Source organism: Anopheles merus, chromosome 2R (genome assembly GCF_017562075.2).
Source record: "Anopheles merus strain MAF chromosome 2R, AmerM5.1, whole genome shotgun sequence".
In the NCBI taxonomy this organism is placed as follows: domain Eukaryota; kingdom Metazoa; phylum Arthropoda; class Insecta; order Diptera; family Culicidae; genus Anopheles; species Anopheles merus.
The window spans coordinates 28,154,670-28,181,720 of NC_054082.1; the positions used below are offsets into that span (position 1 = coordinate 28,154,670).

General features: G+C 46.2%; 3 protein-coding genes across 9 annotated transcripts; 1 reads left to right on the forward strand and 2 right to left on the reverse strand.

Annotated features, from left to right (window-relative positions):
- The first annotated feature begins 206 nt into the window (after positions 1-206).
- On the forward strand, positions 207-26,500 carry LOC121587692 (signal peptide peptidase-like 3). Of its 7 annotated transcripts, none has more exons than XM_041904717.1 (7): positions 207-312; positions 2,555-3,223; positions 24,473-25,186; positions 25,258-25,380; positions 25,465-26,113; positions 26,199-26,319; positions 26,409-26,500. In XM_041904717.1, exons 3-7 carry the CDS (start codon positions 24,829-24,831, stop codon positions 26,475-26,477), a joined length of 1,320 nt encoding a protein of 439 aa, XP_041760651.1. In that variant the 5' UTR covers positions 207-312; positions 2,555-3,223; positions 24,473-24,828; the 3' UTR covers positions 26,478-26,500. The 7 variants fall into 7 exon arrangements, with proteins under 7 accessions (XP_041760651.1, XP_041760654.1, XP_041760652.1 ...); XM_041904720.1 differs by having other exon boundaries at positions 287-383; XM_041904718.1 differs by lacking the exon at positions 207-312 and adding an exon at positions 1,139-1,417.
- LOC121587694 (fatty acid hydroxylase domain-containing protein 2-like) lies at positions 6,171-7,561 on the reverse strand. Its single transcript, XM_041904726.1, has 4 exons — positions 7,346-7,561; positions 6,978-7,153; positions 6,461-6,918; positions 6,171-6,382 (listed from the first exon to the last, which is right to left on the reverse strand). Exons 1-4 carry the CDS (start codon positions 7,410-7,412, stop codon positions 6,223-6,225), a joined length of 861 nt encoding a protein of 286 aa, XP_041760660.1. The 5' UTR covers positions 7,413-7,561; the 3' UTR covers positions 6,171-6,222.
- LOC121587693 (solute carrier family 25 member 44) lies at positions 21,433-23,673 on the reverse strand. Its single transcript, XM_041904725.1, has 2 exons — positions 23,356-23,673; positions 21,433-23,024 (listed from the first exon to the last, which is right to left on the reverse strand). Exon 2 carries the CDS (start codon positions 22,549-22,551, stop codon positions 21,586-21,588), a length of 966 nt encoding a protein of 321 aa, XP_041760659.1. The 5' UTR covers positions 22,552-23,024; positions 23,356-23,673; the 3' UTR covers positions 21,433-21,585.
- Positions 26,501-27,051: the final 551 nt, after the last annotated feature.

The window sequence follows — 27,051 nt, forward strand, 5'->3', positions numbered from 1 at the left end:
TTCGCTATTCCTAATTCCTAATAAAAACAAAATGTTTTTTGCCTGCACAACATTTGCGTCGAATATTTTAAGTGAAATATAAAATGAAGAAAAATGGAAATTTCAACCAAAACAGATGGTAAGTCAAGCAAAAACAGATCGTGAACAATGTTCTCGGCACAGTTCTCGCGTGACGAAAGCTGCGCAGGTGGAGAGGCCACTTCACCAAAAGTCAGACGAACCATAAACAAACACTCGCAGGCTTTGCGTTCGGTTGTGAAGAATTAGCCTAGGAATATCGTTCCGGACGCACGCTGTTGCGGATGAATTACGGTGGGTCAAGTTCTTCGATTGGTTTATTTTACACAATTGTTACCCATTTTCGGTTGTTGTGTTGTGACGAAGTAAGTGTAGAACGGACGGGATAAAGCCGGAAAGGAAAAGGCTTCGTACAGATATGGTGGCAGGTTTTTTTCTGTTGTTATCCACACCAAGGGCAGGTTTGTGCCAGGAGCTGTTGGTGCTGGATCTTGGGAAAAGTGACATAGTTAATGCCCATGCCAGAGGGCAACGGTGCTGGAGCAATGAGAACTTGATCAACGAGAAAGCAAAGCAGATTGGTTGAGCTGAATGTACTTCCGAGCAGTAAAATTAAAACAAATCATCGACCTAAACGCGTTGTTGGATACCAAACTTCGTGCGAATATAGCAATTGACAGCTGTGGGAAAAAAAATGAAAACAGCAAAGGAAAAGAGAAACGGGACCGTTCTCCACACATTTTGGTGGAAGCATACATTCTTCTCCATCGCTACATTGAAGTAACGCACTTATGGGAAAAGGGCACATTGAGCGTGTAAAAACAATCCCCGATGCCGTGGACTGTAAAGCAACATTTGCTCCAAAATGCAGCTCGTGCATCTCGAGGGTAGAGTTTTCACACCTCAGCCTGCTGGTGGGGTGGAAAAGATACCCCCTGTAAATACGTGTATGTATGTGTGCGTGTGTATGCTTGCGCATAGAAGTGTGCGTTGCACGTCTAGTTGTGTATGCTGTGTGTGTGTGTATTTTCTGTGTGGATGTGTATAGGAGAGGTCTCGAAACAAGCACAACCATTGTCAGTAGGCGAATGGTGGATGGGGGGGGGGATAGAGGGGCGAAAAGCGAATGCGCCGTGTGGCAAGTAGTGGTGGACCCTGAATGAAAGCTATGCTCTGGCCCAGAAACGGAACGCGTAAGGGGGAAGCACCCGCAACGCTCACCATACAACCAACTTCTCGTCGGTGGTGGTGGTGATGGTAGTCGTTGTGTGGCTGCCGTTGTGTTGTGTCGCCCAGTCCGTCCGTGCCAGTGGCCAGCGAGTTGTGCGATTTTCCTTTCGAGCCGGAGCGGAGCGGAACAAGAAGCGTGAAGAAAACCCCCTGTAAAATTCAGTTTCCGGTAGTTTATTTTTCGTTTGCGTACGCGTGCGATTAATATTTTCGTAAATGCAAAAATAAGAAAAGTGAAAAAAAACGATGGAAAATTGCGTGGGATTCAGTTCAATTTGCATACAGTTTCATGAAACGTTTGTGACCGACCGGGACGGTGTATGTGCTCCTGGGAAGAAGTAATAACCCCATTCAACCGATGTCCTTGTGCAGTGCTGCTGTACACAGTGTAAACAAAAAGTGTTCCTGCTCTTTTTCGTTCGCGCGTGGGTTGTGATTCTGGTCGGCCTGAAGCTGCATGGGGGAAATTATGATGCCTTCCAAAGGGAAAACAAACACAGCCAGATGGGTGGAAAAGAGTGAACAGCAGTGAGCACCGCTCAGTTAGCAGACAAGTGAAAGGCAGCTCGGTGCCGTGTTGTGCTGTGCTGGCTCACCTGGGCGTCAGTGAGCAGGGCGCACGAGAAGCGAACGTAATCCATCGCCTCACGCGGCTGTACCGAGGGACAAGGGCTGTACGCGTCGCTGTACAGCGACAGTGAACTGGCATGGTAACTGGGTTACAGCGGTAACCTGGCTGCTTCGATGTACAGCATTTTCACACCTTGTACGATTCCTCCCCGAAAATAGAAAGCAGGAGGAGTTCTATGGGGAACGAAGACTGTCGAGCGCGGTGCAACAGCACGGTTGTCACCTGAACAGATTTGGCTTTTCTTTTTTCACATACACTCACTCCCTCCATCCCTCCACCGACAGGGGAAGGGACGTCAAACATCATGGGGCTGTGTTCTCTTTTCAACTGGCTAGAGGGAAATCATTCTCCATAAATGTGACACCATTGTTTGTTTACTGTTTGCTGTCGGCAAACCTTCCTGCTCTCGCCGCGTGTTTCTAACCCCTTTTCCCATCCTTTTGCCCAGCACGAAAATGAACGTTTCCACCGTTCATTCATCGCCATCAGCATTATGAATAAACAAACATACGGTACACATTGGAGGGATTCCTTCGCTTGTCCCAAGAGCTTCCATTAATAACTACAAAACGTTCGTCACAAAACCCTTCCCGAAAGAGGTGCATGTGGGAAGAACGGGGAAAGGTTTCTAATGGTAGAAGAAATTTAATTTTGCTTCAATTATTACCCAATCAGCTGTGTCAGCGCGCTATTGACAGCAGACGGCGTCCATTCATCCGCTCTCTCCCTGTGTCGTGTTGTGTCGTGCGTGAGCGAGTGTGTGCGTGAGCGTGAGAAAGCGTGCGCGATTGCCCAATAGAAGCAAGCCGTGTTCGGTGTGTGCGTACGTGTGCGTTTGTTTTGAGCTGAGCGCAGTAGCGCTGCGTCGTGTTTGACCTTTTGCGCCAAACCAAAATCCAGCACCAGTCTTCCTGATCGAAGCGGCGGGGGTGGAAAGAGAAGCCGTCCCGCCAGGCTGTTCCCAATTCACGTTGCGGAATCGGTTGTAGTGGGCCCAGCTCGTACGCTCTTGCGCTCGTTGGAACACTGGAACATCCTTCTCCGCCGGTCCCCCGCTGTTGGTGCTGGATGCAAAAATTTAAATAAAGCTTCAAATACATCGCTTCAAACGCATCGTTTGCGCGTGGCTGTGTGGGTGCCGATAATCCATCGGGCCCGAGGATCTTGTCGGACGTTGTTGGTGGGGTTGCTGCAGCTACGTTCGCCGATGATCAAATGATTGTACGCGTTGAATCTTGTGCTTGACCTCGACGTCGACAACGGCGGCGATCCGAAGTGGACGACATTCACCGGACAGCCCAGGCGCTAGTGGATCGGGCTGGAACCAGTTTAGCGGTTTGGATGGTAAGCGTTAAATGTTTATGCTAATGCTCGATTTAGTTCGAATCAGCTTGGTTCGCTTAGGATGTATTTGGGGCGAAACTTGCAAGGATGTTTATTTTCTCCTTTTGCTAATTTTCCAAGGTCATTTCGATGGTGCAACAAACTAACATTATGCTCTTGCGTGATGCTGTTAAGGTCTTATACATATGCTAACTTATCAAATTTAAAAGATCTTTGAATTAACACTGAAATAAACACACGATAAAACCTGGTACTGGAAACTATTATAGTATTGTGTTGGTGTTTAGTTTGTAAATCCTATTTCCCATTTTTTTTATCAATGCCAACAAAAGTAATGAAAAAGTCAATCATGTAATTTTCAAATCAAGAATTTCTTCAATGGGTCGTTATCGTTAATAGTTTAGAACAGAACGATAGAACACAGATCGGTCTAAAAACGAATTTAATGTAGTAGTTCCGGTAGTAGCAGTTTACAATCAAATTCGCACACCATTTTCACTTCATTTTAATTATATTTTGTTTAAATTGCTGTTTTTAATAATACGTAAAAAAGGTTCAAGTGAATTAAATTATATGATCTTCAGTTTATGTCCATATTCATGCATGGAAGATGAAAGCACAAGAAGGTCTTTTAAACCTCTTGCCAGGTTCATGGGGAACATGAAGCCGGTTTAATTGAGCTCTGAAAAACCCTTACCTGAAACCCTTTCGAAACATGTACAATGACCTCACTTTTCACCTATTAGGGAAAAACTAATCATCTTCGCAGGAGCTTTCCTGCGCTTGAAATGATAATTTAATACAACTTAATCATGCTCGCAGATTAATTATCATCATAATGCGTCTATTGACGCCTGTGCAGACAAAATGCCACTTTACACATTTACACACACATTTAACCACTTTGCGCACACGTTTTTGCAGTGCAAGTGCTAAATTTCAATCATCGAGCAAAATTGAATGCGATTTAGCTGCTCGCATCATCAAACTGGTCGTTGGAGATGAAAAAAACGGCATGTAAATATGGCCATCGCTTGGATCGATTCAACAATCCTGGGGGCCATTACGTTACGCCCAATCAAAGATTCACCAGCGCTTTCGTAAAGCTCCCTGACTACTGTAGCTTGGCAAGTTCCCTTAAATTAGGTGCGAATTGATGGGAAATGTGATCGAAAGTGTACAGCAGGGAAATAGTGTACCCTGTCTCGCTGTGCCCGCCACGCTCATTTGCCTTTGCCGCACACTTTGCTCAACCGGCACTAGATACCTGAGTAGAGATTGGGCGAGGAGGTAGCGTTGCATTCTCCCTCCAGCGTGCATTTTTGCATCTCTTTCCTGCGACTTGTTTGCATTGCAAATTCACTTTTCTGCACGTTTTAATGAAGCTACTCTTGCGTCGTCCCTACGCTTTGAAGCTAAAACGTTTAACGATACGCGGCGCGGTCGGAACGGATTTGGAAAGTTGCCATCGCACCAGGCATACGGCCATCCTGGCACGTACTACGTACGCTCGTGGTGAAATGGCTGTGTACTAAAATGTAGATCAATTTCTGATGGAAAAGAAAAGTACACATACACCTTGACGAGGATCGAGCGAGGATCGACCTTTCTTTCGCTCGCTTGCCTCTCCCGTCCCGTGCCGGCTACATAACCGATAATGAGTGTGTGTGTGTGCATTAAAGCTGGAATTACGTACGACCACGCACTCGCCCGAAGAAAAAAGGCCGGGGGACCGGATGTTGGCGAACCATTTGCATACACTCATTCGAGGCGGCATTCTTCATCGGATAAAGTGGCCGGCTGCATGGAAAATGGTATCGTCGGGGCTCAATCGCCACTACCCTTAGGGCTGGGAAGAATCGGAGGGGGAAAAAGAGAACAGCACGAAAACACTTCCCGGTTCAATGTAGTTCGTTGCGTGAATTTATGGAACAAATTTGGCGTGACTTCGATCGTGGATCGAGATTTGCTTCGCTATCAGTTGCTTTCCTTTATTTACATCTTCATTCCGGTGGCGCTTTGCTAGCGGAACCATGCGGGTGTATGGTAATCAGATCAACCCTATCGATTGCACGGTTATGCTGCGTTGCATCGTGCCAATTGTTTCGTGCGTGCAGTTTGCTGAATGTTGTGGTTGCTCGTGTGGTGGCAATACGGTTTGCTGAGTGCAACTGAAGGTTTTTGGATTTTTATCATCCCCTACTTTCCTACTTTGCATGGAAAAGGGCAGCGCGTGGTTTTTGTAAATATTGTATTTCCATTACTAGGCTCGGACTCGACACGTAACCGATTGCTTATTGAATTCCACGGTTAACGTTGAATCAAGTGTTATTTAAGTGGATTGTGGTGGTATGGTATTTGTTTTGAATGTTATGTTACTGCCGTGTGGGGTTTATTTTTAAAGCCTTTGAAGACGATGAACCAGCAGAATTTGTGCTATAAGTGGAATGATTCTTATCGACCTGGCAACGATATGATAAGACAGTGAAATGATTAAGACAATGACACACTGTTTCTGTTAGGATAAAGATAGACCGTTGCATGTGCAGTAGTGTGTTTTACCAGATTTTTATTTGATTTAATGTACTAAAACCAAGAAACTATTTAAAGATAAATTTATTTTAAGTACCATGATAGGTTTCGTCCAAAGACAATTTCCAAATACATTTCCAATAGAAGATCGATGCATCAAAATCGCAAAGAAGTACTAACGATCAAGCCTCAAGATTTAAGGAAATAACAGAGGAATACTAATGCGAAGTCCAAGCATTTCGACTTAGGATATAGAAGGCCATAGATAAGCTTTTAACTCCATCCAACATCAATTGATTCCCAAGTTAAGTGTTCGTAAGAAGCCTATAAGGAACACTTAACTTCCAAGTCCTAATACCAAGCGTCAGCAAAGACCACTCTAAGAAAATGAACGATGAAGCAAACACCATTGGAATCATCTTTTGATACAGCCTCCTCGTTTTATTATACAAAATACTCTACAAACTTCACTTTTTGTGCTGTTTCTTGTCATCCGGTATCAGCTCCCGGGCCGATTTGGTGCCGAGCAGCATCTGGTGCCGCTTGTAGTATCGCGATGCCCGGAACTGAGCATCGGAACCGTGCAGCCAGTCGAGCCAACCGAACACACCGTAGCATTGGTTGAATCTGTCGAAGAAAGGCGGCAGAATTATGTACGATCGTATGATTCGATAATACCCTCTGTTCTATGCAGCCTGCACTTACTTCATGTGGTGGTAGTCGTGCGCTTCGTTGCTGCTCAGAAACGGCACGTGGTACCCCGAATGTCCGGTGATCGTGTCCTGGATGACAAACGTTAGCCAGAGCGCCGACGTCAGTACGTGGCTGCGCATCAGCTGAATGCCGATCAGCGGTGGCAGCAGATTGCTGAAGATGTGCTCGATCGGATGCGCGTAGATGGCGGCCCAGGCCACCGGGGCGGTAAACTCGTGGTGCTGCTTGTGGATCAGCTTGTACAGATGCTTCGAGTGAAGCAGCCGGTGGCTGTAGTAGAACCCGAGCTCCCAGCCGGCGGCACTGATGAGCAGATCACGCAGCACCTCGTACAGTGACGGGAGGGTACGCACGTTCACTACGACACCGCTGGCCAGCAGGGCCCGGAACCCGAAGAACGTTATCGGAACGCTGATCAACAGCTGGTTGATCAGTACGGTGCGAACGATCTGGAAGAATTGATTGGGTTAGTGTGTGTAGCACTGTCTCCCCGTGGTGTTACGCATACCTTTCGCAGGTCGGACCACTTGAGTGGTTCGTTAAGTCCGGGTTGGTTTTTGAACTTCCTGAGCGCCGGCGGCCACTGGAACACGTCCATAAAGACGAAGAACGATCCGAGCACCCAGTAAAGGGTGTGTGTGTACAAGGACAGGCCCCACACGTACAACCGTTCCGGATCATCGCCTAGGGTCGTTAATTTGCATCATTCAATTGATTGGTGTGCGAGATGCGAGAGAAAAGAGCAGAAAGTTCGTTGATTAGTGTACGGTGGGGAAACAGCGACAACAATCACTTGCAAACAAATCGATCACCATCGGTCTGTCACATCGTGTAGCAGAACGGATTTGCACGAAGATGCTGCACACTCTTCCTTACCGACCACATCCAGGAATGCATCCCACCGTTGCTGTAGATAGCCAGGGTTAGTAACGTTCACCTCCATGTTCAATGCTGGCCGACTGCAAGCAGCAGCAAAACAGAGAGAGGGAATGTCGAGCACACCTTCCGCGTCCTTCACTGAATGTTTACTAACTTTCCGAATGTGTACAGACGTCCACAACCGTACGTCCCGCACGCCGTCGATTAAGTGATGGACGCTTTAGCGTTTGTCGTTGTTTAGAGTGCGCACTTTTTTACACATTTTTCTTTGCTGTGTTACAATCGAACTCGCGTTAATCCTTGTTTGGTACTGGCTTGACCATGATAAGATAAGAAACCTTTGCCCCCCTACAACGCGTGTGCACCGAGTGAGTGGAAGGAAGTGACGATACGACGGCATCAGGTGAAAGGGGCATTGAGGTGGCAATGGAATTAGATTGGTTCGTAAATGCCGAAGGAAAACATCGAAACGGAATTGAGAGTTGAGGTTTTTAAGGCGACGCGTGCGCTTGTGATGAAATTCTGATTAGCGACAGCGAACACAGTGGTTTAGGAGAGTAACAAAAACTCGAGTACATAAATAGAGCCATTTTTGTTGGTAGTATATGTAGGTCAAGTTAGATGAAAGTTGTGATGTTATTCTATTGTGGATTGTATTATGCCCGCAATCAGTTCAGCTCAAGCTATCCCGGAATGTAGAACATTCGTTCAGACGGCGTTCGGATGGTTAAATTTGTATATTAGATGTAAATTGTTTAGATGGCAAACATTAGCTGAATTGTTTAATTTTTTTTAAACATATATTTAAGGCTAGGCAACATTTTATAATCATTCTTATGATATTTTTGTATAGTACCCCTTAGACAGTAGACAAAATTTGACACCTCTATCAGTCGAACTTTAACTCGTAGTTGCCAAAAAAGTGAAGCCACTTCGTTTAGAAGCGTGCGCGAACAAAGAACGACACCCTGTAGCGTCCAACACGGACTCCGTGCGGCAGTTTGTGGACGTCGTATAAGCCTGTTCCGGTATCTACATCATCTTGGCACTATTAGACAACAGTCAGAGCATCGAAAGAAAGCCCGATTCCGAATGGCCGACGACCCTGACCGACTTGAGAGGTTCCAAAGGAAGCTGAAAATGAAGACCGAGAGACATGTGGCTACATTGTTGCGTTAGCTTGGCCGGGAGGTCTATGCAACCGGCCAAACAGTGAATTAGTACCTGGGGAACATTAACAAACATATCAGGAAGCAGAAATTGCGTCCACTGGCTTCGCAGCGGCAAGCAATGACGCGAAAACTCAATGTGACCATTTTAGGCGTATTTCGGGAATTTTGATATGACACCCTAGTCCGCGAACTGGTCCAACATCACCTAGCTGTGTTCCAACGAAAATTTCTTGGCAAACATGATGCAGAAGCTCTACTTCAACTATTTTGATGTGAATACCTTAGAGGAATTCATTAAAATCCAAGGTAGACCCTAAAACATGCCTTCACGCATGTTTTCGTCCGAAAAGATGAAAATTATAGATAACTCACGACAGGAAGTTTTCAAAGTCGTAGAATTGCTTGCATGTGAGCTTAAACAAGTACTTTTCAAATGATGTTCATGGAAAGAAGTTTAGTCTGTAGCCAAGCGAAAAAAGTACATTTTTTAATGCAAACGTTATTGTATAGGGTAAACGTACCTATAGTGGTGCTAGTACCAATAGTGGTGGTATTTCACTAAAATGCGTCTCATACGATAAATTAACAGTAGTTAAGTTATCTACGATAGTGTGAAATGTTCTCTAGCCTTTTACAAAGGATTTAAAAATGAAATGGGGTCATTCCGTTTCTTAGTGACCGAAAAATCCATTATTTTATAAAAGGTATCAACATTTTTCCAAAATCCTTAGGATTTCATAACGATACTCATATTTTTGTTAACGTTCTAAATGACCACATAACAACGCAGTTATTAGTTTTTTAACATAATTATTATCAAATGATATTGTTTTATTCTAATTCATTGGCTTTTGACCATATTTACGTATTTTTAATTGTTTTTTACGATAGTGCCATTATAGGTACACCAAACAGACATGTTCCTATAGTGGTCCTAGTTCTAAAATCAATAAAAACAGGTAATTTTAGATTTTTTTCGACGACATTTTTTATATGTCGTACTGTTTTCATTACAATAAGCAATAAAAATGAGTTTTCTGTAAGTAATTTACCAAACAAAGGCTAAAATTCGCTTATTTGGCTGAGTGAAAAATCCACTTCAAATCAAGCAATCTCTTCTGGGTTTGAGTTGACGACAGGTGTTATTCAGTACTTTAGTCAATATTGTCATCAACCAAATTCATACATTTTTTACGATCAAATTACGAAAGATATCATTATTATCGCAGTAATCCTTGCTATTCACACGAAAACAGCTTCAAAACTAAGTTATATTGATATTATACACTGTTTTTAAGGCATCTTTGTTTACCACCACTATATGAACACAATACGACGACTATAGGAACCATATCACCATTATAGGTACAACGAAGCAGTCACATAAATATGTATTTTTTTCGTAAAATTTATGTGTTTCATGGTTAAAATGGTTGTGATTGCGAAGATAAAACATATTCCACCTGTTAGGTGTTAAAATATTCAGAAATTGTCCTTCCTGACACTTTAAATCCATTAAAATACATCTGTACCACCACAAATTGCACCACTATTGGTACATTTACCCTATATGTTAATTGTAAAAACCAACTGAATTCTCTGAATGAACTGAATTCAAAATTGATTTTTTAGGGCCTTGCTGGCCATTGAAAGCCAAGAACGTCGTCCTCTTCTTCTTATTTAAATTATTTATCCTTCTTATTTATATTAAGTATTTATCGTCCTATGTTTTCCATGACTACCCAGAGTCATCTGCTTTTGGTAAGTGAAGGCCAAGAAGATGACGGATGTCAACGGATTTCGACAAAGTGTAAGATAATACATTTGCCGTTTGCGAATCCACGAAAGATTTGTCCATCTAGTGCATCTAGTGACGTAAAATAAAAAAAATTGTTTGTCTATTATTTTTGAAAATTATTTACCACTAACGTTAATTGCTGTTCTAATCAACCGTTTATTTCCAGAACCAATCGATATTTAAAAAAAACAGCATTGAGCTTTACGTTGTTTGATAGAGTTTACTTTCCCTATCATTTGATCGCTGGCGATGAAACTAACTATCAATTTGTTCGTTGTCTTCGTGAGGTGTTCGGTGTCATAAATTGATTCCCCTTCGTCCGTCGAAACGGAACGGGAAAAATCGATTGATTCGTGATGGAACAAAAACAAAAAAAAAAACAAACTCCACCGCGAGTTCAGCACAAAAACGGTGGAAGAATTAATGTTAATGATGGTAATTGTAAACATTCCCCAAGGCGTGGGTTAGCCATCACACAGCGCGCCAGCATTATATCAATCAGGCCATCAAACGACGGCCACATGTCATGACCCCCGATGCCTCCCGTCTCCAAACGCCGTGGTTTTTTTTTTGTTGCCTTCCCCTTTTCTCTACCCCTTTTTGGTTTCACATTTCATACCAGGCAGGCAGGCAGGCACGCAGGCGGGACCATTAGCGGGATAGGTTGGCTTTAATTTCCCATACCTCGGTGGAGCTGTTTTGTGTGCGTTCCTTCCTTCCCTGCAGCATTAATTGTTCGTCAAAAACAAACAAAATCCACCTACCCCCTCCAAAAACAACGACCAGCGAAAGTGAACCAGTGTAACTTACACCCCAAAAAGAGAAAAAAACAACGACACACTCACACTTGCTGTGGCGTGTGTGTGTGTAGTAACGTAGTTTCGATTTGCATTTTCAGCCCAAATCGTTTTCGTTCGGTCGCGTTTTGAGTGTGGCCAGTTTGTCGCCGAAACGAAACTGCCAAATCTGCTCTCTGTCGTTCCACAATCAATCACTGTCAAATTGCTGGCCAGTGCGAGTCCGGTGGCTTTTCCAGTGCTTTGCAGAGTGGAAACCCGGGGCTAGAATGGGGTGGGATAAGCGAGGCCAGCCAGCGGGTTGTTGCACGCGTTAGGATGGTGTGGGATACACGATGTTGAAACGGTGGGAATCGACGAAGGTGGCGATGTTTTTTTTCTAGTTTCTAATGGCCATAAGTTTGGCCTGTGCCATGGCTTTCCTCTTTCGCGATGGTAGTAGTGGTCGCCAGAGTATTGGAATCCATTGCAGGGAAGCCATTTAGGTAGTTTAAGCTGAGGGAAATGTCACTAATGCAGGAGTGACATAGAGAAGATGTTGTAAGATGAAAAGTGATGGGAACAAGCCAATGCTGAACATAGTTTTTCAACATTAACTGTTTGTTTGTTAAGAACACTGTTAAGAAAATTAGACGATGTACAACAGCCTACGGGACACTATTTTACTATTGCAAAATTAATCATAATTTCTACCACGCTTAAATTCCAAGCCATGAAAGTGCGCCACGGCTTCGCAAGGCTTTTGTGCGGCCAGCCCCAACTTCCATGACCAGCTGGAGCGTACCATTATGCAACCTATGCTCCAAATATTTAGACCATCATTTCCGTCTGCCAGCGCCAACCAACCAACAGGCAGCACGTAAACACACGTCCTTCTATTGCTCTTTTCTGCCATGAATGTGTCTCTCCACTGCAAAAAGCAAAACACAATCCCATCAACGGATTGGAAAGCTTCTTTTTTTTTGTTGTAACGTCGGAGTCAAATTGCTACCAGCGGCAAAAGGGCGCGGCAGAAGGGGTGGGCAGAGGGGGTGCTGTGGAGTGTGTTTGGCGGATCGGCTACCCTTTGTCTTCTTCGTCTTCTTGCACCGCCTTCTTTCGCCGGGTGTGATGGTGGTGGTGGTCCTTTCCGGCTTCGCTGCCGACTTCGCTGTGTCGTGGGCCGTTCAGTAGTTGTACGGAAATTCACTCGCGGCCCTCAGTCCGCTCTGTCTCTCTCTCTCTCTCTGTATCTCGCCTTGCCGGTGATCCTGCGATGGTGGTGAAATTCGATCACCAGTAACACACCTCCAAGGAGAAGGGCATCGCCGCAGCTCATGCACGACGACGTAATCGGTAGCGTCGCCGCGAACGGGGAAACCGTATCACGTTTTTTCCTCCTACCGCACTCACTCACATGCCTGCTAAACGGTTCCCGCGCAAACGTTTGCTGTGCGTTGAATGCGAGCGAAGTGGTGGAACTCCCCGTACTCGCACGCTCAGATGAATGCAAAGTTTGAAGGAATTTAAGATCCTTATTGAGTAATACGTTACTGTGCGTTGTGTTATGGATGTTGTAAGGCCTGCTGGTTGCTGGCTGCTGATCTGTATGCATGTGATGGTTTGGTGCGAAAATACAAATGTCTTGGTTTAGGATTTGCCAATTAGGGCTTTGAATGCATTGGAAACGTGTGATGAAAAATGAAATAATTAAGTTTGTTGGTGCAGAGTCAGTTTGCAATAGTATGTGGAGATCACCTCACAGTACGAAGCGCATGTTGAATACGCGGAAATGAAGCAAATTGTTTGTAGAGGAAAATGTTGGTCTATTCAAACTCCTTAAGACAGTATTGGCTGGCATAGAATGTTCATAACGTAAACATAAAAAAAAACTCGTAGAAAATAGTTTTAAATGAACTTTAGAAACACAAATCGCTGTCTTTGCTCAGAAAATCATACATTTTACTTGGATTTTATATACATTGCCTATATTTTTGACCCGTTTTTTTAAATACTATTGTATCATATTTTATTTTTATGTTAAAAAAAAGTATTTTCATATACCTCAGAAAATTTAAAAAAAAACGACTGTTTTTTAATAATCGGTCTGTATGAAATCTGCTAAATAGTCCGTAAAACATGTGCGTTTTAGGCACCTTTAAGTCCATGCAATTAAGATAATTGTATTTCAAAACATTGATTTAATAAGCTCGCAATATAACACATTCGTCGAGGGACGATGCTATCCAGCGGTTATGCTTTATGTGGAACGAACCACAGTGAAACCCCTCGCTGTACAGTGTTTCTTTTTTTGTTCGGACAGCACACTAATGACGCTTAAATCAGATCACTTTGCATATGTTAATGTTACCACAGACGCAGAGTTTGCGCGCGCGCGGGGTCAAATGCGAAACAAACACGATCATCAGCGCTCGGTAGTGCTTTCGCCCCAGAAAGTAAACCCCGTGCCGGTGCCAGTAAAACCCCATTTCTGCGCAAACTGACCACACAAAGTGGTGAGAGTGCAGTTGAAAGAGAAAGTAGTCATGTTCGTCGTCGTCGTCGTCGTCGTCGGGGCACTGTATGCTGCGTATGCTGCCGGCGTACCGAGTGCACGCGGCCATACTCGCGCTCTCGAACCCGGTCGGGCAGTAAAACCCGGTTCCGTTTTCATTTCGAACTGGTTAGCGGTGGCCACGAGCAGGGCGAGGGTTCGTAGGAGGGGAAAAGAAATCGGAGGATGTGGGTATGACGGCAGGGAAGGGGGGATTAAGTAATTGTAGAGCGCTCAGCACAACGGTGGGGAAATGAAAAAAGTTCACATGAGCATTTGCCCGGTGCTTGCACTTCTGACCAGCGTTAAAGCTCTTTCACTTCCTCCATTGGGGTTGATTGGGGGGGGGGGGGGGGGGGATGTTTATTGTATCTGACGGGCAGCTGGCCACATAGTGCGATGTTCACATGTATTAATAATAGCGAGAGCATGCTGGTGGTACATTAGAATAATGGTGAAATTAATTGTTTGCTTCTTATTTCGAGGCAAAACAAGTTGTTTGACAAATTGAAAATAATAGTATAGAACAAAACAAGAACAAACCAGCGATCCCGTACTGTTTCCATTGGTTCTAGGTCATCGAAACATAACCTCTGCTAAAGCGCAGCTTGATTGAATAAAGCTTCCCACCAGGTTGGACATGATGGCGATGGCTTTTGTTAGCGGCTGTGTTTGTAGTGGGAAGTGACGCGAATAGAAATGGCTAATTTAATCATCAGGAAGCGCTACCGACCGCGACGGAAATCTGAATATGGATCTAAATTTCACATTAAACAAATTGAATAGCCAGTGCGTGTGTGTGTTTGCGGACGTTTTCGGCTGCGTGTTGAAGGTTGCGCCAGGTAATTTTGAATCTCACGCTTTTGAAGGGGTTTTTTTTTTATGAAACATAAAGTACAGTCACAAGCGAGAAAAAATCCTGTTCGCTCCCCACATGAGCCAGTTACATTGAATGTTTCGCTGTGAAAGTATTTTGCAGTTTAAGGTACATCAAGAGGGTAAATTTGGAGAAATGGTTTTAAAAAGCCGCTACCAAAAACAGAAACATTCAACACAATTTCTACCACCACTAACGGCGGCGTTCCATGGCGGCGTGTTGATGACATAAGCGAGCAATCGACAGGAAGCAAGCCCCTCTCACCAGGAAACATTAGTTTGGCCCCTTTTTTGGGACGCCATTTAACGCGCGTGTGTGTGTGTGTGTGCGGTGGTGCATCATACTGGTAGCGTGTGTAGTATTACGTTGCATCAGGCTACCATCAGGAAGTGTACCACCGCCAGCATATCTGGCTGTCTGGTGGCGGCTCGCGTTCAAAACCAGACCGAACGAAGAAGAGCAGCGGTACGGGTAATAGCGGCTTGCCCGTTTACCCAAAGGAGGAAACCACAATTAACAGACACAGCAGCGACGAGCGCACTCAAGAAGGTGATTGAGTTTTTGGGATTGTTGTTCATTAAAAATTGGTTAATTGTGGACGCGTTAATTGTGTTCCCTCCGCCACTGAAGCAAGTACACGGAAGGAATATATACATCCCCGATATCTGTGGGTATGAGTTTAAACAACAATCACTCTGAATTTAGAAAATCATCTTGCAATTTTGCGATCAATTAAGAATCACAATAGCAACAACGCAAATCAGTACGATAATAGGCACCGGGTTGAGATGCTTCCACCGTCATCGTGTGGTAAAGTCAATAAACCTTAAATTCTAAACCTCCTGCTATAATTGATGCTCTTCTTCTTCTTCTTCTTCTTTGGCTCAACAACCGATGCCGGTCAAGGCCTGCCAACCCACTTGTGGGGTTGGCTTTCAGTGACTTATTGATTTCCCCCCATAGCAGGATAGTCAGTCCTACGTATGGCGGCACGGTCTATTTGGGGCTTGAACCCATGACGGGCATGTTGTTAAGTCGTACGAGTTGACGACTGTACCATGAGACCGGCTCAATTGATGCTCACAAGTGTGAAATTAAATTTTCTACTCGGTTTCTTCGCCTCGCTGTAACAATTATTGTTCCACTGCCGGTGGGGTTGGTTTGTCGCACCGCGAACGGGGGACACCGTTGCCCGCACAAACATGCGCTTAAAACAATCGCACAATCAAACGGAAACCGTAGAACCGCGCTTGGCGAAGCGTAAAAGTTAGCGCACCCGCCAGACAGGCCTCCTAGCCGACCAGCATAACAAGAAGAAGTGTGACATAATTTGTGGGCCTGTGAGTGCATAACACGCAGAAGAGAGAAGAAAAAAACGCAACAACTGAAATGCAACTAATTGTTTGCATTTCAATTTAAATTTTTCTACTGATTTGCTTACCGTGAAGTGTAAACTTGATCGCTCGCTGGCATTTGTCGGTCTATTTACGCGTCATTTTAACAACCCTTGCAGAAGGGGAAAAAGCTCTTTCCTAGCAATGGAATGGCAAGTTTTCCGATGGTTTGTACTAGTGATGTGCGCTCTGGAGCGCACCCACGACTCCGATCCGACTCCAACTATTGTTAGTCCGATTCCGACTTCGGCAAAATGGAATCACTAGATCCGCCCGAAGTCAGTGTTGCCCGGAGTCGTTCGGAGCCTTCCGGAGTCGTTCAGAGTCGTCCGGAGTCGTCCGGAGTCGTTCGGAGTCGACCGGAGTCGTTCGGAGTCGTTTGGAGTCGGAGTCGTCCGGAGTCTTCCGGAGTCGTTCGGAGTCGTCCGGAGTCGTCCGGAGTTGTCGGAGTCGTTCGGAGTCGGAGTCATTCGGAGTCGTTCAGAGTCGACGGGAATCGGAGTTGGTCGGAGTCAACAGCCTTTGTGCTTGTGATCAGACATTTCCTTTCGTTGTGTTTTTTGTCTTTCACTTATCGCGCCTGCACTTCTTATACAGGCCTTTGTTTCGAAGGCCGACATCGGCCGACTCCAGACGACTCCGGATGACTTCGTCTATAGCCGATTCCGGATGAATCCAGACGACTCCGGACGACGCCGAACGACTTCGAAAGACTCCGAACGACTCCAAACGACTCCGGAAGACTCCGAACGACTCCAAACGACTCCGGAAGACTTCGAACGACTCCCGATGATGCAGGGCGGACCTACCTTCCGGAGTCGATTCCGAATTTATCGGAGTCGATTCGGAGTCGACTCCGGATTTATGCCAACTTTATCCATCACTAGTTTGTACAACTTATTACTTACCGTAAATTATCGCCGCCCACGAGGAAGGGTAGAAAATCAATCAATATTTATTATACCATTTATTCCGCTCCGTGCAGGAACGGCCTCAACATCGACGGCGTATTGCTGCAAAAGGCGTGTGCTAATAATGTCTACTCTAATCTCCCCCCCCCCTCAGTCCCGTCGTGCACAGGCGCTGAGTCGTCGGTATGTGAAGCAATAGAAACGAATGCAATCGCAGACAATTTCCACTGCCACACTCCAGCCGCCCCAAGACCCCGCGTCTGTGGAGCGAGTTTTCGCTCTACCGTTCCATTTTCCTCATTCCACGTTGGCGAGCAATTTTCCTTCGCTCTCCCATACACCCCGCCATCATCGAGCACTGGCCGGTGGAACTTTTTCCTTCACCCCGGTGTGTATACCGACCGGCGCGCGGGAAGGAAGAGGCGGAAGTTGCTGCGAAGGTGGTGAGCGGAAAGAACGGGGGGGAGGGGGGGGGGAACATGAAAACTAAGCAAAAAACTATGTCATACTCTGTCGGGTCGCCATTTCGCGCTTTTCCTTCTCGCCCGATGATCGATGAGCGGTGGGGAATTACTATTTCCTCATCCGCGGGCATCCCCAGGGCGGCTGTTTTTTAGTGTTTCTTTCCTTTTGTACGTTTGCAGTGTAAGTGTGCCTCTCTCTCTCTCTTTCTCTCTAGATTGCTGTTGTGAGCGAATTGTGAAGATTGCACGATCGTGAACCCTTAAGTTTGGGGAATGGGAAGGAGAAAGACACACTGTGCTCCCTCTTCCCCCGTTGGCCAATTGCTTTGTGTGTTTCCAGCCAACAAAGCAGCAAAGCACTTCAAATCTTTCATAACATTTCCATACCTCTTCTACGCTCGCTTGTGCAGGCAGCGAGCGGCATTGGCCTATTGTTTCATTGCTCCTCCTGGTGCTGGGCGCGTTTGTGTTGGCCATTTTATTTCTCGCCCGATTGTGGGTGGCTGAGTAGGATGACGACGTCGGCGGCCCCAGCTATATGCTGCACAACCATGGCGCCGGTTGTTGATACTGACGAATGCAATCCGTGCGCTTGCCCAGGACAGGACACATGTATTTATGAATGTGACTCCATTGTTTCAAACCACGCCGGCGAACGGGCGGGCGGAAAAGTGGTAGCAATAGTAGTCAGGTGGCATAGATTTCCAGCTAATCAAAAAAAAAAAGAGTCCGCGATAGAGAGACAAAGAGCGCGCAAGAAAGAAACTGGCACGATGGCGGCGAAAATGAAGCCACAATTGTGTTTGTTTTTTATAACAGGGTCGCACGCGAGAGCGTAATTGTTGCAACAGGCAGCCAGCCAGAGCCAGCCAGCCAGAGCTAGCCGGCACACAAACACACAACTGGGGGCGCACGTCCAGTGAGTTTTGGTGGCAGCCACATCTTTCCTAACCTTTTAACTTCTGCACACAACCTATAACCTCTCTTGGGTGCCATAGGCGCGGAGGGGGGTGCATTGGGAGCGCTAACTGGCCCGCCCGGTCTCTCGGAAGCTCCAGCCTTTAAAGGTGACGCCACTAGACATTTGCTTTAATGGTGATGAATGAGTTTGCACAGACGAGCCCCGCAAGCGATTTGCCAGTACGGGGTTGCACCAACCCCCCTGGCAATTGTACGATTTGGTTTTTGTTAATCTTTTAGTTCCAATGTACGAACGGCATTGTGGCAAAAGTGATATACCACAGCATTAATGTATGGCTGAAACGCTGTGCAGTGGCGTTGGTTTTCTCGCGCTTTATTGGTTTTAAAATGGTATCTTCCGATGGTATGATATTCGTGTGTAGTTATACAACAAAAAGGAGACCAATCTATGGGAATACATGATAAGGGACTTTTTTAATTATGTTTGTATTTATGGATAACTTTATAGGATATCTTAATTAATTAAGCAAGTGTACGTTCCCAAGACTACAAGGAATTATCGTCAAATTATCTACTAATTTGTTGCTTCGGCTAGGTTTTCAGCCCTGGGGTTCGTCGTTTTGGGTCTCCCGGCAGGAATGATATTAAAATATAACAATAAGGTTTATTTAGTAATAACTTTATTACGATTTGTCGATACGATTAAAGGCTAGATGGTCACGTCTTTCATTATCATTGAAACGTTGATCTAAACAATTTCTAAATCATCATTAAAATCATATCATAAATCACAAAAAAGCTATCACAATGTCAATCCTTTCGATCTTTTCAGTAAGAGATAGTATGATCTTATCAGTTTGCAAAGCTCGTTGTCCTATGAAAGCTGTAGCTTCGTCTCCCTAAAAAGTGGAGAGAAAACTCTTCCCCTGTATCCAATTTCCACACCTCCTGAGAATAAGCCGCGACCCATTATCTGTAGACCCTTTCATTTCAATGGTATGATCTTGTTTTGGGGACAAGCTTTCTGGCAAAGCAAAAAAAAAAAAAAACATATACACCTAGTTTTTATTGTTCCCCTGTTCCACCCTGTTGTACCCGCGCACCAGATTCAATTCGCCCTGCGTGGCCCCGTGACCCAAACCCAAACCAAATTGCTGCAAAGAAGCGCAAGAAACCCAAGATCGTTTCGTGATGATCGCACGGGCAGGGGCAAGGAAGGAAAATCATCATCGTGAGAATTCAGTTTGTCTCCAATCGCAAGCCGGGCTCCAGGCTCCGGGGTTGATCCATTTACGGCTAATCTACTGTTTTTCATCCAATGGGGTAGTTGTGTAGCCCCGCCGTTCTTGCCTTTCTATTTGGTTGCTTTTGTTGTTGTTGTTGTTCCTGCTGCCGGGTTTGGCTTTATTGCATTGTGAGTGTCATGATTTTTCTCGCCGCCCCATGTTTTATGTTGCAGGTACCGGGTGCTCCCATTTATGATTTTGATACGAGCATGCAACCGACACTGCTGGTATTCCATCCCTCGGCTAAGAGGGATCGCGCCATGGTATCTTCATACTACTAAGCAAGGGGCGCAGTATCAACAGCAGCACCAGCAGCAGCAGCAGTATCCGCCCCAGTATCTGTAGTTCCGAGTGCCTTCGCTATTCCCGTTGGTTTCCTCACGTTGGTGCAGCAGACAATTAAATGCTAAAGCGGGGCGCAGCGCAATCCATGTCCAAATGTTTTCATCACGATCGCGCGAAGGGCCGCGCAGAACGTTCAAATATTGGGTTAAGAATCTTACCACACCACTGTGGAGGACGGCGGGCGTGCATTACAATGGGCACCTGGGGGAAGGGCGGGGGGGAGGGGGGCTTGCGGTACTCTCCCGAGAATGGGCGAAGGGAGGGAAGAATGCACATCTCTTTTAGATTGTTTGTACAGCTCTTTCGCCATTGATTGCACCAACAATTCGGTAGGCACGAACGCAACGCGCCCTAGACACCGGTGGCACACTTTACCCGTTGTTTCCACGCTTTTGTTTCAAGAGGCTGCTTCTTTCAGCTTCTTCTCAGCTTTTCATTGTTTAATTAAACAGCACCGCCATCCTGCTGCTGGATCGTGGGAGAAATGCATCGCAAGCAGCAGTTTAACATAAATAGCTACAACAAATCGCGACGCTTTTGTACGCAAGTGTTCAATGGCTCTAGCCGACCGACTCGTTAGGATGAGCAACTGTGTATACAAACGAATTCTCTTATCCAGCATCCAGTTTGAATATGCCTCGTCCACCCGTTGCTGACACCATGTTTCAACAGCTGTTTTAAAAGACATTAAAGCTTCCCCTTTTTTGCCGTTTACAAATAGAAACACTAATCAAATATCTTCGGATGTAAAACAGACACGACCTCCATTTGCAACCCAGTTTTTTTTGGTAACAGTTTAAACTGGTTATGCTTTATTAAAGCTGTTTTCTGTATATAGTTTTTGGTTTAATTTTACCCGCTACAGACACTCGGTATATCTCTCAATATCGTGCTGTGTTGCTATTGTCAGCTTTTGTTTTGTTTTACAAATGACAATATAAATAAAGACAACCCTCTCTATTCTTCATTCGCTCTCCTTCTCTCTGTTTCTCCCAGAAGTGTTACTAAACTCTGTTTAGGTGACAACACAAAACGTGCTCCGTGTTTTCGGGTGTGTGGGAATAAAAGTAAATGTGATACTGTAAGTGTAAGTTGGCAAAGTGATCAAGAAGTCGATCGGCCCCACCGGTCGTGTTTGCTTTTTTGCGAGAGCAACCTACGAGGTAAAAACAATGTACATAATTTCTTCTAAGTCCAACTTAAATAATGGTCTATGCGCACCCGAACGGGTTGGTTTACAAGCGATTTACAAAAAGTTGCACCATCTGCTACTTGCTCTCCCGCGTGTGTGCGGAGCACTGGTTCTAGATGCAATAGATATTGTCTGATCGTTCGTTCTGGTTATGCATATGTGCAACTTTTTTTTGTTGAGTGCAGCTTAAAGTTTCGCACGTGCATTGTGTGCCTTTTACTCGCTGCGATACCTACTTATTGCACATCAATCGAATTGTTATAAACTGTGTTTTTGTTGTTAATGTAACCTGCTTATTTGCTATGTTTTTTATCCACTTTCTCTATTCTCCTTATTATTGTTCAACGGATACTGTGGAACACGTTCTAGCATTTTAACATTGGTTTTCCTTAGCTTCTACATTCCATGATGAGATATACACGCTGGTGTAAACGAATCTACAAAACGAATGAACATTATGACGACGATGATACACGCTACCAACGATCGCACCTGCTTGCCTGTACACAAAAAGAAACATTTCACCTCAAAGCATGACCGTCGACCGTTACCATTTGATCATGTGACGGTACTGCTCGTTCACCGACACGCGTTTGATCGTTTCGTACCCGAGAATGATGCTGAAGGAGAAGGCGGCCGATTGCACTAACCGCGCCGTCAGCCCCTTAAAGAACATGTGAAAGTGTTCCTCGTGCCACAGCTCCCGGAACGCGACACTCATCGAATCGAGCCGCTGCACCTGCAACCGGGCCCGTACAATATCTAGCGGATTCGTTATGATCGTGGTGGTGAACCCACCAAAGCTACCGGCCACACACTGCACGAACAGGTGCGACACCCACGGCGGTACGATCTTTAACAGCTCGTCCTGGTACAGATGATAGAACGCCCACCACATGGCCGAATTCGGTACGTACGCCATCAGGCTGGCGGTGTACCCCCGGTAGAAACCACGCACACCGTCACGGCGCAAAATTTCACGCGCAATGTCGTGCGTAATGCGTAATCGGCTGCTGCCTTTGTCGAAGTTGATACCGAGCGGGTTCACTGCCCCATGTTTGCCACCGTGCGCACCCATCCCGAGCACCATCGCGTGCTGCGAAATCACATCGAACGGTACGATGATGGTTTGGCCGACGAGGGAAGCGCACCCGCCCGCGGCAAGCGATTTTACCCGCTGGTTTGCCCCGTACTGACCGAGCACGTGCCGGACCCCTTCGTACGTACTGATGTAAAACACTCCGCTCACGATTTGCACCGAGGAGATCCAGAATCCCCGGTACAGGCCGGGCACGCCCTCGGCGCGGTAGATTTTAACGCCGGCATCGATCATGCCCTTGTAGATGTCGTTCCGGAACTGTACCTGGAGCTGCGTTTTGATCACGGTCAGCGGATACAGCGCACAGCGCACTGAAAACGAGCTCAGCATCGAGAGTGGGAAAAATTTACGCTTGTCCATCATGTCCCACTCGATGGTGCGCAGAAACTTGCCGTTCGTTGCAGGGTCTGCCATCTTTTTCACTAGCGGGTAACAGTGTGTTTGTTTTTTTTTTTCTATGCGGAACTACCTTCTTTACCTTTGGTTGTTAAATAACCAAATGCGCACGCTATCAACAGCTGATGGCACGACGGTGCCTTCAGTGACTTATCTTGCTGATAATCGCCGGTTTGGCAGCCACTGTGTATGTGTTTTTGTGCGTGCTGATGTTTGCACTGATATATATGATGTAAATTCCTTTTGGCGAGAGTGACGTCAGACCAGAAGCTGCTGAACAGTTGGCGAAATATGTTGCATGTACTTCATCACGAACCTAAAAGCAACCTGCTGCCGGATGTGGCTGTGACCTTGATGATGTATGGCAGTGTGGCCGTGCCTAGGGTCAGCACAGGTCAACTGGTTGTGTTAGCAGCTTTCCTTCCTTGGTTCGTTGTGCGTTTGTGGTTCACCGTTGCTTTAGTCGACCACTACTACCGGAGCCAATAATCCTGCCGGAAAGAAAGCGAACGTCAGTTAGTGCAATCAGGAGCGTTTTCCCTTTTTCGTGTTATATTATCAGGCACACTATCACCACCGTCATCATCATCAACATCATCATCACAATGGGAACGTCTCTTAGCCACTGTTTATGTAATGTTGTGTAGCGATGGTGTTCTTTCGATACGGTAGCTGCTCTTTCACTCCTTCTCACGGTCGCAACCGATAGCACACACACACACACGTAGTCCCTCTCGCTTCACTACGCTGGTCAAAAGTGCATTTCCACAGCACGCTCGACCACAAGTGCCTTCCGGAAGTCACATCCCAAAACCCACTCACCTTCGTATTGCACTGCAACGCCTTCCCCGTTCTCCAGTGTCCTTCATGGCATGGGACGGTCCTATCGAAAGCTATCTGCCCAGCCACCAATCGGACCAACACGGCACACGGTTTTAGCGGCTAGAAAGTCGCCTGTTCCGTCGATTTGTGGTGCCACCGCCGGTTGACGTTATCCATTGTGCGTAGACGAAGGAGTGTATTGCTGATATTTGCACCAAAAAGTCCGTCTTTTTCTCGAAATTACATTCGAGGCGAGGGAGAAAACTTCTCGTGACTCTGTGTGTTGCAAATGATGCAGGAAAAAAACAATCAATGTGACAGCTGACATCGCGAGAGAAAGAGAAAACAGGTGGTATACCGCGCCATCTCTCTTACACGCTGAGCGAAGCTGTCAAAATTTTATGGCAATGTGGTTGCCATAATTTTTGTAGCAATTGCTATGCAAAAATGTTTTGAATGCACTGTGGTCGAGTGCATAATTTGTTTTCCATCCGTTTTTTCAATGCTGGTTGTCGCTTTTTTATGATTGTTTAAAAAATATTAATTTGTTTTAAGTATATGAAAAACTGTTCCATTGAATTTAAAATCAATTGCAACCTTGAAGAAACTATGAAAAATTCGATGCATTTGCATAATTCTTAGATACTTATATTTTTACAACTTTTTGTTAGTTGTACTTTGTATTCTTATTCTTGGATTTTTCACAATTTTAACAAATAAATCTAAATATCTAAACTCAACCTTTCAACACATTGCACCAATGTTCGTAACCATTTGTTGACAGCGCAGAATTGATGTTTTCTCATCCATCAGCTGGATTGTTTGTGTGAGGAAAAAAGCTTTCCTCACTGAAGTGTGCCGATGGTCACCCTTCTATTTACGCTGATATTGTTTGCATAATGATAAAAGGCGTTCGATATAGTCAATCGGCTGTACCGTGTGTGTTTGTGTACATTTGAGGGCAATGTTGTGATCATCCACTTGGTTTAGCTGGGTTTCGGTACGACAGACATAACTTCCCGCTGGTGGTACCATTCCTGTATGCAAACATGCATATATTTATGCCTTCACTTATCTTTTTTTTCTTTCTTTTACCTGCCTCACCCTTTCGGTACAGATAAGAGCCCCGAATTAGAAGGTGCGCCGGTCAAACATCTGCCATCAGGTTAGCGAAAGGTCCACCGAAACCACCACCAATGGGCCCCACGATGACGCTGTCATTATAATTCCTCGTTGTCCGGTACTTTGCTCCGGCTCCGGGACGAGCACCGGAAGGCGAGCATAGCGAGCAGAACGGGGTGGGCGTGTGGGTGCGGTGCGACAATCAGCTTTTTCGTTTCATTTTCGTGTGTGTGTGTGTTTGTGTGTCGGTAAGTCGGTAATAGTTGGACAGCTGCCTCAAAAGCGAACGCACACACGGACGACGCCCCGCCGCGTATCACCAGCTCCTTTACCTGGCTCGGCCGTACCGCCATGTCGGAAGGATTTGGCAACGGCCAACAGGAAGGAGCAGCAGCAGCAGCAGCAGCAGCAGCGGCAGCGGCAGCAGCTGCCGCAGCAGGACAGCTAGTGGTGGACGACAACCTTCTCGGACACGGCGGTGGCGCTGGTGGTGCTGGTGGTGGTGGTGACGGTAACGAATACCAGTGGGCGTACGGCACGATCATGGACTCGTCCCGCGTCTCGACCTGTCTCATCTCGATGCTGCTGATCGTGTACGGCAGCTTCCGGAGCCTGAACATGGAGCAGGAACAGAGGGAAAAGGAAAAGAAACGACAGAGCGAAAGCATGAACAACCTACTGACCGGTGAACCGGTCCAGCAGGAACAGAGTAAGAGAACAGAACGAGTTGTGGACACCCCCTTTCAGGCGCCTGATGAACTGTTTTCCTTTTGTTTGCAGACAAATTTGCCACATTGGACACGATGCACGCGCTGTGCTTACCTCTCGGTGCATCGATCTCGCTGCTAGTGATGTTTTTCTTCTTCGACTCAATGCAGATGCTGTTTGCGGTCTGCACAGCAAGTATGTATGGAGCAAACCCGTCCATATCCGGACCCGTATAGTTACCCTTCTAACGCTCTCTTTTCTCTCCTCCAATCGCCACAGTAATCGCCACCGTAGCCCTAGCCTTTCTGCTGCTCCCGATGTGCCAGTACATTATCCGGCCGTGCACGGACGGCAATCGGATATCGTTCGGCGTGTGTGGACGCTTCACGGCGGCGGAGCTGTTTAGCTTTTCGCTCGCCGTATCGATCGTGTGCATTTGGGTGCTGACCGGGCACTGGCTGCTGATGGACGCCATGGGCATGGGGCTGTGCGTCGCGTTCATCGCATTTGTGCGACTGCCGAGCCTGAAGGTGTCGACGCTACTGCTGACCGGGCTGCTCATCTACGACGTGTTTTGGGTGTTCTTTTCCTCGTACATCTTCAGCACGAACGTGATGGTCAAGGTGGCGACCCGGCCGGCCGACAATCCGGTCGGCATTGTGGCGCGCAAGCTGAACCTGGGCGGCATCGTGAAGGAACCGCCCAAGCTGAACCTGCCCGGCAAGCTGGTGTTTCCGAGCATCCACAACAGCGGCCACTTTTCGATGCTCGGTCTGGGCGATATCGTGATGCCGGGGCTGCTGCTGTGCTTTGTGCTGCGCTACGACGCTTACAAAAAGTCCCAGTCCACCCAGACAGCAGAGGCCGGCGTCCCACCACCGAAAGGAGTTGGCTCGAAGCTTACTTATTTTCATTGTTCCTTATTAGGGTGAGTGCGGGTGGCCGGGTGGGGCTTGTAATCAATCACGCAGGTCGTTACGTTCTAATGATTGGTCTTCTTTTCATCGCCACAGTTACTTCCTTGGATTGTTAACCGCGACTGTCAGTTCTGAAGTATTCAAAGCGGCACAGCCTGCGCTGCTGTATCTCGTACCGTTTACACTGCTACCTCTGCTTACGATGGCATATCTGAAGGTAAATCTGGACTGGCGCGTTACCGCGGGCGTCATCGATTTGCTAATCCCTTTCTCTTTTTTTCAAATTTTTATTCCCCATTTCGTCAGGGTGATCTGCGACGCATGTGGAGTGAACCGTTCATCATCCAACAAGCTTCGAAGCAGCTAGAGGTATAAACCACACTGATCACATGCTCTCCATGGAAGCGAATACAATACAGCAACACACAACTCTGTACGCAAAATAGTATTAAGTGCAACTAACTAACACAAACACACGTACACGGGGCGAACGATCGATCGTAGTAGTGTACTAGGAAAAGCATTACTACTATAACTACTACTGCAATTATATGCAACCGTACATAGCGTATCTCATGCTGGTACCGCCCAACTGACGGTACCGGGCCGGAGGGGGAAGTCAATAAGTGGGCAGTGTGGATGTGCCGAGATTGAACAAAACTCTTGAACAAAGATCCCTTTTTCTAGTACACACCCCCCTTTCCTGGAAAGCACTCGACCAGCACGGGAAATACCTTCCGGGCACGGTAGCGGCAGTGTAGGTTTAGATTGTGGTTAGGTTTAACGTGACGGGAAGGGATCGAATGCAAGCGACAGGGGCGGACGACGACATGGCACGAATGAATCATTTAAGGTAGTTTAACAATATTTGAATGTGATTAGGCGTTAGGGAATTAGTAGAGCCGTTTGTGTGTTTGTATGTGTGTGTATGTTTTCAGAACCGTGTGCC